This window comes from Suricata suricatta, chromosome 6, assembly GCF_006229205.1.
Source record: "Suricata suricatta isolate VVHF042 chromosome 6, meerkat_22Aug2017_6uvM2_HiC, whole genome shotgun sequence".
NCBI lineage: Eukaryota > Metazoa > Chordata > Mammalia > Carnivora > Herpestidae > Suricata > Suricata suricatta.
The window spans coordinates 82547534-82560985 of NC_043705.1; the positions used below are offsets into that span (position 1 = coordinate 82547534).

The 13452-nt window shown below is 42.2% G+C and overlaps 1 protein-coding gene across 3 annotated transcripts in view; it reads left to right on the forward strand.

Moving 5' to 3' along the window:
- Positions 1-13452, forward strand: part of CAMK4 (calcium/calmodulin dependent protein kinase IV) — a 209398-nt gene that overhangs the window by 182700 nt on the left and 13246 nt on the right. For all 3 annotated transcript variants that reach the window (XM_029942690.1, XM_029942691.1, XM_029942692.1), the window contains 2 exons: positions 4895-4970; positions 9298-9424. In XM_029942690.1, the coding sequence (XP_029798550.1) occupies positions 4895-4970; positions 9298-9424 (203 nt within the window). The remainder of the gene's footprint in view (positions 1-4894; positions 4971-9297; positions 9425-13452) is intronic.

The window sequence follows — 13452 nt, forward strand, 5'->3', positions numbered from 1 at the left end:
CTGCTTCTAGCCAGAGGCAACTCCTTCTGGAAACGTCTCAACTGTATCCCAGTCTGATTCATCCCTTTGTGACAACACTAAGCAAACAGTGCCGGGACATGATCTGTCTTCTCTGTTGTGAAAGCAAAAATTGCGCTTGACAGGGCTTAAAATGTTGTGCCCCGTTCTCACCAAATATCTGTGACCCCCTGACAAAGGACACATGTGGTACAGGTGCTGAGGAAGGCCCGGAAGAGGATCCGCCCAGCTGCCTGTAGGAAGCTGCCTGGAGTGCCTTCTCCTCTGGGTTCCTGGCCACATTAAAAGCAATGAAGGGAGAGAATTTCCAAACACTGCTCTTCTCCTTCTGGCAGATAAATCCCTCTTTCTCCTCCTTCCACATGTGTCTTTTGTCAGGGGGTCACAGATATTTGTGCTCACTCCTCAGAATCAGAGTGTAGAGAGACTCCTAGATGCTGAAGACTTGTGCTCTAAAGAAAACCAAATTCAAGACAAGAATGTACAGTGAAAAGCTCCACAGTGGCTCTCTGTGAGCTATAGGAGGGGGCCAAATTCTGCAAAGTCCAGTTCAGGCTTTAAGATGAAAACAGATTTTTTTCCCTATATGTTTTGAATCACTAAGATGAAAGCATAGGAGAGAATTGAAGAACAAACAAAAGTCCTCACCCACTGGAATCTGCAGTGGTCTCTGCCTCATGGGCTTATCTCACGGGGACCTCACTGGGCCCAGGCTGTACTCCAGCCACACTGGCTTGCCTTGGCTCCTTGGGCACCCTCTCCCCTGCCTGCCACGGAGTCTCTGCATGTGTGCTTACTCTGCCCAACCCGCTTCACTCTCTTTCCTCAACTATGCCCTCTCCCCCTTTGCCTGGTTAACTTCTCCAGTCTTTCACATCTCACTTTAAACTTTGCTTTCTCTACTCAGCTTCTTTGACCTTTCTGACCAGGGCAGCCCTCTATTAGAGACATCTACTGTTAAAACACTTGCAGTTACCACTTTGTGTTTCTTCATGTGGCTTTCTTGATCAATGTCTTCCTCCCCCACCAACCTGTAAGCTCCATGGTGGCAGAAACGTGTTCTCTTGAACTCTTTATTCCCCCAACAGCACCTAATACAGTACCCATCATACAGCAGGTACTTAATAAATAGTTCATGATTTGTTTAATGAGTGAATGAGTGAGCCTGTGGATTTCACTCATCGTAGTCTCCCTAGGGTTTGTCTTTCTCAGAAGAGTTAACTGTAGTTTGAAAAAAGGCTTCTCATAAAGAATGCCAATGTGTGGTTTTAACTCAATAGGTAGGAAGGAATTGGCAAAATGAAGGGACAATGACCAAAATTATCTCTCTACTTTTCTCCAAGGGCTTTAGGAAAAGAGTGGAAACTTAGCCTCAGTGGCCCCTGTCAGAGTGTCATAGGGCATACCTCATACTTTTTACGTGGGACCATTTCGAGAACTGGTAACAGTGAGTTTATTTAATAAAATGAAATTCATCCCAGCCTGTAGATGGACCCTCGGTCTCTAGGTGTTTTAATGGTACTATGATCTTATTAAAAAAATCAGCACTCTGAGGCCTAAGTGGTATGTTAGTAAATAAGTATCATATTTAAAGCTTGAACTTTTAGGGGCGCTGGGTGGCTCAGTTGGTTAAGCGTCCAACTTTGGCTCAGGTCATGATCTCATGGTTCATGGGTTCGAGTCCCACGTGGGGCTGTGTGCTGACAGATCAGAGCCTAGAGCTTGCTTTGAATTCTGTGTCTCCCTCTCTCTCTGCCCCTCCCTTGCTCGCTCTCTGTCTCTCAAAAATAAATAAAAACATTAAAAAATAATTTAAAAAATAAAGTTTGAACTTTTAATATAATTTTGACATTTAGTAAAAATTGATTTTTAAAATGGGAGGTCTGGTATCTAGGCAATTCTAAGACAACTTACCAAATTATTCTGGATTGGAGATTGGAGTATGAGCTCTGTGGCATGTAGTGTTACTGAGCAGAAACATGAATGATAAGGTAAGTTTACGAAGTGGCACAAAACTTGGATCCACTTAGAAGACATCCAGAGGAATCAGTAAAGGATTATTGATTTTTTTTTTTAGAAAAGATGATTCTAAATTATTTTATATACATTTTTAACTGGATCACACCTTGCAATGATTTTCTCCCTTACTGTATTTTACTTATTTATTTGTTTGGGCAATGAGGTGAAAAAAGATATAAAGGACACCTGGAAGTGCTTGTAGCATTAAAAGGTGGACTAGCTGATATCTTTTTCTGAACCGAGTTGGAAGTAGTCAAGTATTTTCCACCTTAATAAAATCACAAATTTGTAGAATCCACCACAAGGACATTTGACACCTAGGAGAGCTGTACCGCTGGTATGCTGGAGCCTGAAACGTATTCTGGAAAGCTTCTGGCTCTTGGAAAGGGTTCAGACAGATTACAAGAGTGTGTTCTGCTGGTCCTGAAGTCAAGGTCATGGTAACTAGCAACTGTGAAAATATTTAAAGGTTTCTGTGAATGGGATCTAAGTGCTTAGGGTTTGTTTCACCCAAATTTTGTATTATGATTAGTAAATATCATAAATTCTTTTTTAAGAGAAATTTATTATGGAGAGCAAAAACATTCTATATTCCTTTTGTCTCAGTTAACCTCACCATGGAAATTTAGCTTTTCACACCAGGGATCTGCCCACATTGCAGGCTAAGGTTGCACCCTGTGCTGTGAAGGGAGGTCAGATATTACCATGTCAGATAGGCAGATGCCCTACAAAGTGGATTCAGAAAGAGTTTTGTTCCATGGTAATCACTTCATTTGGGCACTTACCTGGGAGCTCTAAAGAATGGCCAGAAAAAGCACCTGACCTCTGAGACAGCGTGCCCACCTCTGGACAGCACAGAGGGGAGGCTTGACAGCACTGGAGCCAATAGAGTAGGTGTGCCCGGGGCAGCACACACAGTGGATGTTCCAGCAGGAGGAATGGGAATTCAGCAGAGTGTCCGTCCTGTCTTCTTGCTTCAACTGGCAGTAATGACCCCTCCAGTAATATCACAGTGGCTAGCAGCTTCAAACTCAGAGTACTTGGAAATTAGCTAATCCAATTCACTTAGGTTTTAGAGATAAAAACAAGTCCCAGAAAATTTAAAAGACTCTCCCCAACAGATTTCTGTGTATTTAAATGTTAGTGTGGGACTTGATAGCACTTCACTGACAGGAAGACCTGAGTGGGGAAGGGTTAATCCTACTAAATGCGCATGCATCCAGCTCTCTGACTAGAGCACCTCCCAGTGACACAGACAGCATAGTGCCCCTCCTGGAAGAGGCAGCCTAACCAAAGTTTCCTCTGAATTCTGATGAGCAAAGCATTTGCAAGTGTGAGCTCAGTGTTGAGGCCCAAAGGAACCATATGTGGGGTACAGATTGCCCTGGAAACCGAAAGCTAACCTGAAGGAGTGAATGGTGTTGGCAATGAGTGTGCTTTTTTCTTAATTATGTTAATTAAATTCGAAGAGAAAAAATTTCTAGGAATAATATGCCTATAGATGAGAAAAACTTCTTGGCCCCAAATACCGTTCTTTAAAGGGTGCATCTTGCTGAATTGCTGCTTGGAGTGTTATATAGCACACTCTCGTTTCACCCTATGGGCTCTTCATCTCTTGTAGTTTATGTAACACAGTTTGTGCAGAGAAGAGAATATCGTGATTGCAGAAGGATGGGGGAGGAGGGATAGTATGGGAAGACATCACTGGAAAATCCACTGTGTTCCTTCTTCTAAGTCAAATCCAGAGTTCCAGGAGGATAGTGGCCTTCCAGGGCCCACTTTGATGACCTACTCTGAATGTGACATTTTCAGCCCGCAGATAGGGGGGAATCCAGCTCCCTTGGTCTCCTGCCCCCTGCTGGAAGGAGGAGGATAGTGCCCTCATCCTCAAAGCTTCCCTCAAGGAGCCTTCAGCATTGGATCAGCTCCTCCCTCCGAGACCCACTGACATCTACAGCACTCTTGTTGAAAATAGGAAAGGCCACTCTGGGGCTATATAGGTCTGAGCCTTATTTCTGCATAGATTATAAAACTCCCTCTTCTCCTTTTCTTCCTTTGTTAGGCAAACAAACAACACCTCCAATTCTTGGTGCAAACATCTGGACCCAGTTAACTCTCCATTGTCACAGCTCCAAGATAATAAAAACAGAAAAGATCTCATCATTCTATACTACAGGGCCATTTGATGGCTGAGAAGACCTTCCATGTTTACCATCTTGGGCAGGGCTAATAGGAGCAGGCTCATTGTGCACAGAGAAGATCCCTTTCTCAGTTCATAATTCCAGACTGACTGGGGACGGCTTCTCTCTGGGGACCTACGAGTAGTTCTCAGTACTAGGACATGTGCTGGGAGCATGGAGACTTCCCAGTCCAGCACAGAGATTCCCAGTCCCTTCCACTGTCCTCCCCGGTCCCTGCCCGGGCCGCTCCCCCCCACACTGTCAAATACAGGTGAGCATGGATGCCACATGCTCCAAGCAGATCTAGGTCTCAGGGTAGCATAACTGTGCATTTTTCCCCTTCCTGTGCCAAACTTGTGTTTCTTTTCTGTGTACAAAGCTCCCTCTGAAGTAAGAGATCTTTTATAGCAGAGATGCAGTTCTATCTGATTTGAATGATGTTCCAATGTAGAACATTAAAGTTAATACCTTTATTTTTATGCACCCCAAACACAGACTTTAATTTCTCCTATTAAAATAGACATGAGAATTTGTAGTCTCACACTTTGGTTTGGGGAGACAAAATTGGTTACAAAACTGTTCTGAACTTTCTGTTAATTTCTTACCTGTTGCTTATTATTGAGATGTAAATGTTAAATTTAAACTCCAATTTAACACAATATTCATTCTTTCTGCAGCACCTGAAATCCTTAGAGGCTGTGCCTATGGACCTGAGGTGGACATGTGGTCTGTCGGAATAATCACCTACATCTTGTAAGTGAAGAAAAGCAATCTCTATGCGTACTAGTTGCCTTTGCTGTAATATTTTCTAGGTATTTATAGTCATCATAAAAAGCAAGATTACTTTTTGACTTTTGTAATTTTCTATGGCATACTAAATGTAGCTAGTGATAGAATTTCCTGAAAATAAGCATTACCTTTTATTCTATAATTTTCTTGGAATGATCACTTCTGTCCAGGACTTCTCCCTCTCCTCCCTCTCTCTCTCTCTCTCTCTCTCTCTCTCTCTCTCTCTCTCTCTCTCTCTCTCTCCCCCTCACCCTCTCTCTCTCTCATAATGTTTATTTATTTATTTTGAGACAGACAGAGAGCATGAGCAGGGAAGGGGCAGAGAGAGAGGGAGAGAGGGAAAATCCCAAGCAGGCTCCACATTGTCAGCACAGAGCCCAACACTGGGCTTGATCTCATGAACCATGAACAGAAATCAAGAGTCAGATGCTTAACTGACTGAGCCACCAGGCACCCCACTGTCCAGAACTTTCCTCTGTATCACTTGGCGGTGACAGATAGACGTGCAATGTATAGCAGATTTGGAGAACAATTCATTATTTGATGATAGTAATGAATGTGAAACTCAAGTCCAACTATTAAAAACATGCTCTTATTTTACTTCTTTGCATCTCATCAAAATACAGTATTAGTCCTTTTTTAAAGAGCAAGTCGCTATTTAATATCTTAAACAATTCCAGACAGGTGCATTTCTTGTCAGCAATGTTTTTAATGCAATTTGGCTATCAGTTTTGTTTTCTGTCTCTGTTAGGTCCTCAAGGACCTTGAGTTGAATACCCTAAACTCAGAGAAAACTTTTCTCTGGTAGAAAAAAGTTGGGCTAATCTCTCACTCTCAGGATTCCATTCCTGAGCTCCTGTCTGCGAATAAACAAGGGGTCTCAGGAGTTTTGCTAAAGGGATTATGGAATTGCAAAGGAATAAGAGGGAGGTAAGCAAGAACAGAAGGGTGTCTGGGAAGACTGCTAAAGAAAGGCTACAGAAGAAAGACACCAGTGAGTTCTAGAGTTTAACTTAAAACACGCAGATTTGGTTGCCATTTAGAGGACGCTGCACAGTTACTTGTTAGGACCTATAACATCCAAATCTATAAAGATTTTGGAAGGTATGAAAGAAAGGATATTAACTGGCTCAGGCTGCCATGACAAAATACTGCAGACTGGGGTGACTTAAACAACAGAATTTTATTTCTCACAGTGTCAGAGGCTGGAAGTCTGAGATCAGGGTGCCAGGAGGTCAAGTCCTGGCGCGAGCTCTCTTCCTAACTTGCAGACATAAGCTCTTTGGTGTCTCTTCTTCTACAGACACAAATCACATTATTAAGTTCGCCCACCCTCATGACCACGTCAAACCCTAATTACTTCCCAAAAGCCTTATCTCCAAATACTATCACACTGGGGGGTTAGGACTTCAACATATGAATTTTAGGGAGACACAATTCAGTCCATAGCAGAAAGAGGTTTGCGTTTGTTTGTTTGTTTGTTTTTTAATAGTGACCTTAGAAAGTGTAGTATCTGGGTAATAAGGACTAGGAAAAAGTAATTAGGGTACCCCCTAACAAATTAGTAAACTCTAAGTTCACCTGGGTATATTCAGTGGTCAGTAGCCATGACAGTTTAATAAGCAACCCATTAAATAGCTGTCTGCTACCATGTAATGTCAAAAGATAGTTTCAGTGTTGAATTTTTTGTGTATCTAGAATATAGTAAAGGCTTGAAAAGCATTTGGAGAGGTGGAGAAACATATTTTTTGTTATGAAAATGCAAGACTGTTAGGTAATTTGTTTGCCTATGCTAAGTGCTTTGAATTCCCAAGGCCACATCATGGAATTCCTTCAGCTTACATTTGAGGTCACTTTTATGCTCAGGAGAGAATGTTGGCTCCTGAATTAGGTAAGTGACATATCACACTTAGTGATTGTAAATAAAAAACTGAAGTACACAAATAATGGGTCAGATTTGCCCCAAAAATACCAGTGTGCCCACCCAATTACAATTTCATGTTGAAATGTGATGGGACGGGGGGCAGGGTGTAAACATTAAGGTTGTACAGGAACTCAGAGAGACAGAGGTAGGAAACTACGTTGCATTCACCCTGAGAACCTGAAATATGGAATGAGTAAAACCCCACAACATGGTCACTGAGCAGGGAAAATGAAGAAGGAAAAATGTGATTGTTGGAGAAACATTATAGCCCTGAAAATACGAGTCTGTCAAAGTCCTTTCCCCTGATTCACTTAAGGTCATTAATTAGTAGGTGTTGGTTCTAAGTACGCAGTGGTAGCCCGTGACCACTGCCATAGCCTTCCCCATGGCCTTCTCGCCGGCCGGGGTTCACTGCCACAGGTTCTCCAAGACCGTGCCGTTGGACCTTGTATCTCCTTTACTATAATTAAAAGTTCTGCTGAGCTATTTTGTGCTGTGACCTTGCTATTTTCTAAGGATGACAGTAGACTGGATATAAAGGCCATTTTGTTGTTTCTCACAGAAATTCTGGTCACTCTGCCTTTTACACCTAAACCCTTTGTGCCTTTGGACAAAAGCAGATACTACAATGCTCAGGTCAGAATCAGAATCAGATAAGGTCAGACATTCGAACTCTGTCCTGCAGCTATCCACACTACAGTTCTGACCAGCAGCCTGGAGGTCCCCTGTATCAGACATTCACATGGCTGGCCTGTCTAACCCTAATGTCCTCAACAACTTTCATTGTCAGGATTCTCAAATATTTCCATTTCCAAAGGTTTTTTGCACTGTGTGTGTGTGTGTGTGTGTGTGTGTGTGTGTGTGTATTGCTGTGTCACAGTTCTTCCATTTTTGGCATTTCAGGCTGAAATGACATAAACTTTTTACTTTTGTCACCAGTGCACAGATTTACAGACATGTTTGAGAAGTAAGAAAGGCCTTTGAGTACTGTGCCTTCTGAACTGTCATTTTTCCTTCTAGATTTCCAGAAAGGGAAACAGAAGAGTATCCTAAACTAAGCTGGGAACGTTGGCTAATTTCTCCATGACTAACCAACAGTAGGCTATATTTTTCTAGTGTTGTGGTTGGCACCGGAGGGCCAGGCAAGGCTGAGCTGTCCCCTTGTCAAGGTGTGAATGTGGGCTCCCTTCTCTCATTCGGGAGCAGGACTCTCGGCACAGATGGCTGGCTGTGGTGGGAGAGGAGGATGCACTGGTCTAAGCCTTGACACTGCCAGGCCTTTCTTGTCCTGGCTGGCTCCAGATTTTTAAAAGAGACAAAGACTCCCAACAGAACAGTCCCTGAGCAAAGGATGTGACAAAATGCTTTTCCCTAAAAACCTGCTGCATTAGAAAGCACTCAAACATTTCATGCTCTGCAACCCCCTGACCAATTTGAAGGAAAACTTTAGGAAAATGTTTTTTAACGTGTTCATTCTTTTTCCATTTTTTGTCCAGTGCAACCCATGTCATTGTAGGGACTTGTTTTTGTAGTTTCCTCTTGATCCCTAGTGATTCCAGAACAGGAGAGGCTTTTGGTGGTCTCAGACTAGCATCTCACTTTTCCTGTCTCTTTAGGATGCTGGAGATGATTTTCTTTTCTTTTCCCCCACTTTTCTCGTTCATTTGTACACTGATCCCCCACTGGAAAATGAAGGTGAATGTAGGTCTTTAAGATGTACGAAGTGAGGGTCACACACGGGCTGAGGGAATGCCGGTCCGGTCCGTTCATCGCTGTTGGCCCATGTGTTTACTCGGTCCGGTTTAAGGGTCATTTCCTGACAACAGTCTCAGCTCCTGTCTTTGTTCACCCTGACATCCAGACTGGGGTGGGAAGGAAACCTAATACTTTACTGATTTCTGTGGTGGAATTCAGTGAATAGGGCTGAATAAAAATGACTGAAAAAATCTTTTCTGTCTATCTCTTAGTCTGTTTATTCTCAAAATCCTAAGTCTTCTCCTTTGTTATAAATTGGAACTCTAATCAATCCATCTTCTCAATTTCTGCTGAAAAGAAATCCTCAGAAAATCATTATCATAATGCCTGTAATAATGTTAGCAATTATTGTTATAGTTTTGTGTCAGAGTTATTAATGTTATTATAAACTTTGTAGAAATTCTGAATTGGTTTCTCTTACTTCCAGAGAGCATCATTGTGTATTTACACAGCAAAGGTGAATTATAACAAGGCAGTTGTACACTCATGCTCAGTAGACTGGTGTTCGTAATGAGAAGCTGTGAAAAGGACAGCCCTGAATTTCTGCAAAAATTTAATGAAATGTATTTAGGTTTTTAAAGACATTTTATTCCCTATCTTTTGTCCTTCTAGACTTTGTGGATTTGAACCATTCTATGATGAAAGAGGTGATCAGTTCATGTTCAGGAGAATTCTGAATTGTGAATACTACTTTATCTCCCCCTGGTGGGATGAAGTATCTCTAAATGCCAAGGACTTGGTAAGTGTAATCAAAACAAAATGAAGAACAGTCTTTGTATTCACTTTTAATTAATTAATGGGCAATGTTATTTTTTAAATTTGCCCCTCTTAATGCTTATTTCTTTATAATTACATTTTTATAAAACATATAAAATGCATACTAATGCATTTTCCTTGTAGATAATGAAAAACAGATATGCCTGACTCATCACCAGCTGAATTATCACACACTAAAAGACACTACAGTATTAATTAGTGGGTTTTTATCATCTAGTCAATGTAGAACCTTGCTTATAAAGCCAGCTGTACTGGGTGAATTCAAATATAATTTACACGGAATTATTCCATTTTAACCTGGCTTGCCTAGATTACCTAGATTTGATTATATTTCAAATAAAGCATTGCATCTAGAAAGGTTCAAACTTATTAAAATACCCCAGGAGTAACACAAGTCCCATCATGCGTCCCTAGCATCATAAACAAAAACTCTATTCATTTTGTTTGTTTTTTTCTTATTTTACTTGAGATCTCACTTAAGCTAATATTAAAGTTTGTTTGTATAAAAGAAGTACATATCGTCTGAGAAGATGGTCCACCTTTTCTAAAATTAAGGGGATACTAGCATGGAATGAAAGCATTAACCATCAATCAGCTAGAGAAAATACACACAGAAATAACTTTTAAACCATGGAAGGCTAGCTCTCCAAGGGATGTTAGGAGTCATCTCTTGTTTCCCTCATTTTAAAGATGAGGGTACTACTGCTAGGAATCTACCTAAGGGATACAGGAATGCTGATGCATAGGGGCACATGTACCCCAATGTTCATAGCAGCAATGTCAACAATAGCCAAATCATGGAAACAGCCTAAATGTCCATCACCTGATGAATGGATCAAGAAGATGTGGTTTATCTATACAATGGAGCACTACATGGCAATGAGAAAGAATGAAATCTGGCCATTTGTAGCAACGTGGATGGAACTCAAGGGTGTCATGTTAAGTGAAATAAATCAGAGAAAGACAGATACCATATGTTTTCACTCATATGTGGAATAGGATAAACTTAACAGAAGACCATAGAGGAGGGGAAGGGGAAAAACAGTTAAGGAGAGGGAGAGAGGCAAACCATAAGAGACTCTTAAATACTGAGAGCAAACTGAGGGCTGATGGGGGGTGGGGGAGAAGGGAAGATGGGTGATGGGCATGGAAGAGGGCACTTGTCGGGATGACCACTGGGTGTTATATGGAAACCAACTTGACAATAAACTATAATAAAAAATATTTTAAATAAAAAGAAAATAAAATATGGTCTAAAATATAGAGATGCAATAAAATATCTTCTAATTTGTCCCCCCCAAAAAAATAAAAAATAAAAAAATAAAGATGAGGGTGCTAAATCCCAGAGAGGTGAAAGGACTGTCTGAGGTCACACAGCTCCCCGCCACAATGAATGATCCAGGTTTCCAGCTGATAACTCTTTTCCCTCCAAACATTTTCATCTTCCCACCCATGTTCTTTCATAGAACAAATTCCCTGTAGACCATGACGTTTCAGCACAGCCAGGCAGAGAGGCAGTGTGTGCATGTGTGGAGGCATCATCCCAAATCCTGGCTCCAGTCAGGCCCTGCACTCTTAAACACCCCTTGAATCCATCTACTTCTCCCTAGTCCACCACCACTGCCCCTGCTGAGCCTGTCCTCTCCCATGACCCACCATCACAACCTCCCCTGTGGCCTTCCCATCCCCTTCAGCCCTTTTCAAGTGTGCTCGCCACACAAGATCCTGAGAAAGGGCCTAGTGAGTAAATCACCTCCTGTCACTCTTCTGCTTTGTGGCCTTTAGGAGAAAATCCAAAATCTGTAACGGTATCTACACAGCACCGCCTGGTCAGGAGCCTGTCACTCTGCCCATGCCACCTGTTTCACAGCACTGTCCTCTGGTCTGTCTTCACAGCAGGGCACCAGACTAACAGCCCCTTGGCAGGGTAGCTCTGCGTGGGGGCCGTTACACTTTCCTCTGCTTTGTACTGTTCTTCCTCCTATCTTCTACCCTCTTCTTCGCACTGTCCCTCTGTCCACGAGCATATGCATGCATGCATATACCTCTCGCATCAGTAACTCTTCTTGTCAAGCCACAGTTGCCATTTGACACCCTCAGGGTAGCTTCGCCCCCATTCAGCAGTCCCTCCTTCCCATACCTGCTTCGTTCCTTCTGCCACAATTGTTTTTTTTGCCCCTGACTCACTCTTTGTTAGTGATGGTTGTTACTTATATTTACTTGTGGAATCGTCTTCCTTAATGGGACTGCAAGTTATGGGAGAGGTTGAGGCGTGTGTGCCCAGATCTTAGTACCACGTGGGCATATGGTGCAGACTCAGTAAATGTGTACTGAATGAAACAATGAATCAGGAAATAGAGCATAGATTTTTCAAGTCTGACACACCTGAAGTGCCCTTTTGAAAGTGCCCCCTTCTTTACAACTTAGAGGTGTGACCTTGGGCTTGTTATCTAATCTCTCTGCTTTAGTTTTCTTTTCTGGGATGATACCAGTACCTTTCTCTAGATTGTTGTGAAACTTGAGGATACAATGCATGTTAACTAACTACCATCAACTAACTCCATAACAGTTCCTTCACTTAGCCCACCTTCCATTTCTTTTCATCTCTAATAAAAATTAAGTGGATAAGAGGGCTAGCTGTGATATGCCTTCATTCGGCTGGATTTTTTTTTAAGTTAATTTATTTTGAGAGAGAGCGTGAGTGGGTGAGGGGGAAAGAGAAGGAGAGGAAGAGAGAATCCCAAGCAGGCTCTGCACTGTGGGCACAGACCCAGATGTGAGGCTTGAACCCACAGAACCAGGAGATCATGAACTTGAGCCAAAACTTGGAGCTGGATGCTCAACCAACTGAGCCATCCAGGCACCCCTCCACTAATTTTTCCTTAATTTATTTTATTTTGAGAAAGAGAACCGACTGAGCTATCCAGGTGCCCCCATTCAGCTAGTCTTACCTTTGAACTAACTAATAAATTTATGAAACATCAGAAGTAAAAGAATCCTTGACAATGGCAGCTGTGTACTTACCAGCAGAACCCGAATCTGTTCTGAAGTCAACAGGGGAAGAGTGCCAAGACGTGGTGCAGGCAGGTTATAAGAGGAGCTGTAGGATCAAGGCGAGGCTTTGTCTTTGAATCTTGGCAAGGTCACTGGGTCTCTCGGACCTTCAAGTTTTTAACAATTCAATGCATCTGTATCTTCAGATGTAAAGATTAATGCTGACATGTGGAATTTGGGGAAACATACTGACTTTCAGTAAGTTCTTTTTATTTTCATGAGGATGAGGTACTGGTAATGATGAGGAAGAGGAAAAGGACCATTGAAAAATGGGAGGGAAATAATGTCATTGTGAATTGTTGCTAAGAATTAGGTGGCATTTACATAAAATTATTAGGCCTCGTATCCCACAGGTGATAGCTGTGACTGCAATCAGATTTTTACTTCCTGCTGTGCATTCATTTTCCTTAGTCACCTGTACTTCCCACCCCCTCCTCTCAGGGTTTTAGCCCAAACAGCCTCTCATCTCTGCCCTCTACAAATTTTGTCTCTTACCCCAAACACACGTTTGTTTGCAAATTTTACAAAAAGAAGTAAAAGAAGAACCAGATACAAGTTCTTTATTTGACTTGCTGCCTGATTGTGCTAGCCTAAGTTCAGAGTTTCCTACCTTATCAGAGTCAGAAAGGCCTTAGGCCTATGACACCCAAAGCCCCTCCTCTGCCACATGAGCACACTGAAGGCCAGAGGGGTTGATGGACTGCCATGGAGGCACAGTGGTGTAGTGGCCACAAGATGAGCTCTAAGGTGAGACAGACCTGAGTTTGCACACAGCCTCCACCAGTTACACGTTGTCTGACCTTAGGTAAGGTGCTACAGCTTCCTGTGCTTCCTCCCATCCCTCATTTATGAAGTGGAGCTAATAGTACCAAGTTGATAAGGTCATTGAAAGAATTATATTGAGTTTTGAAACCTTTTTATATGCATATAAGAATG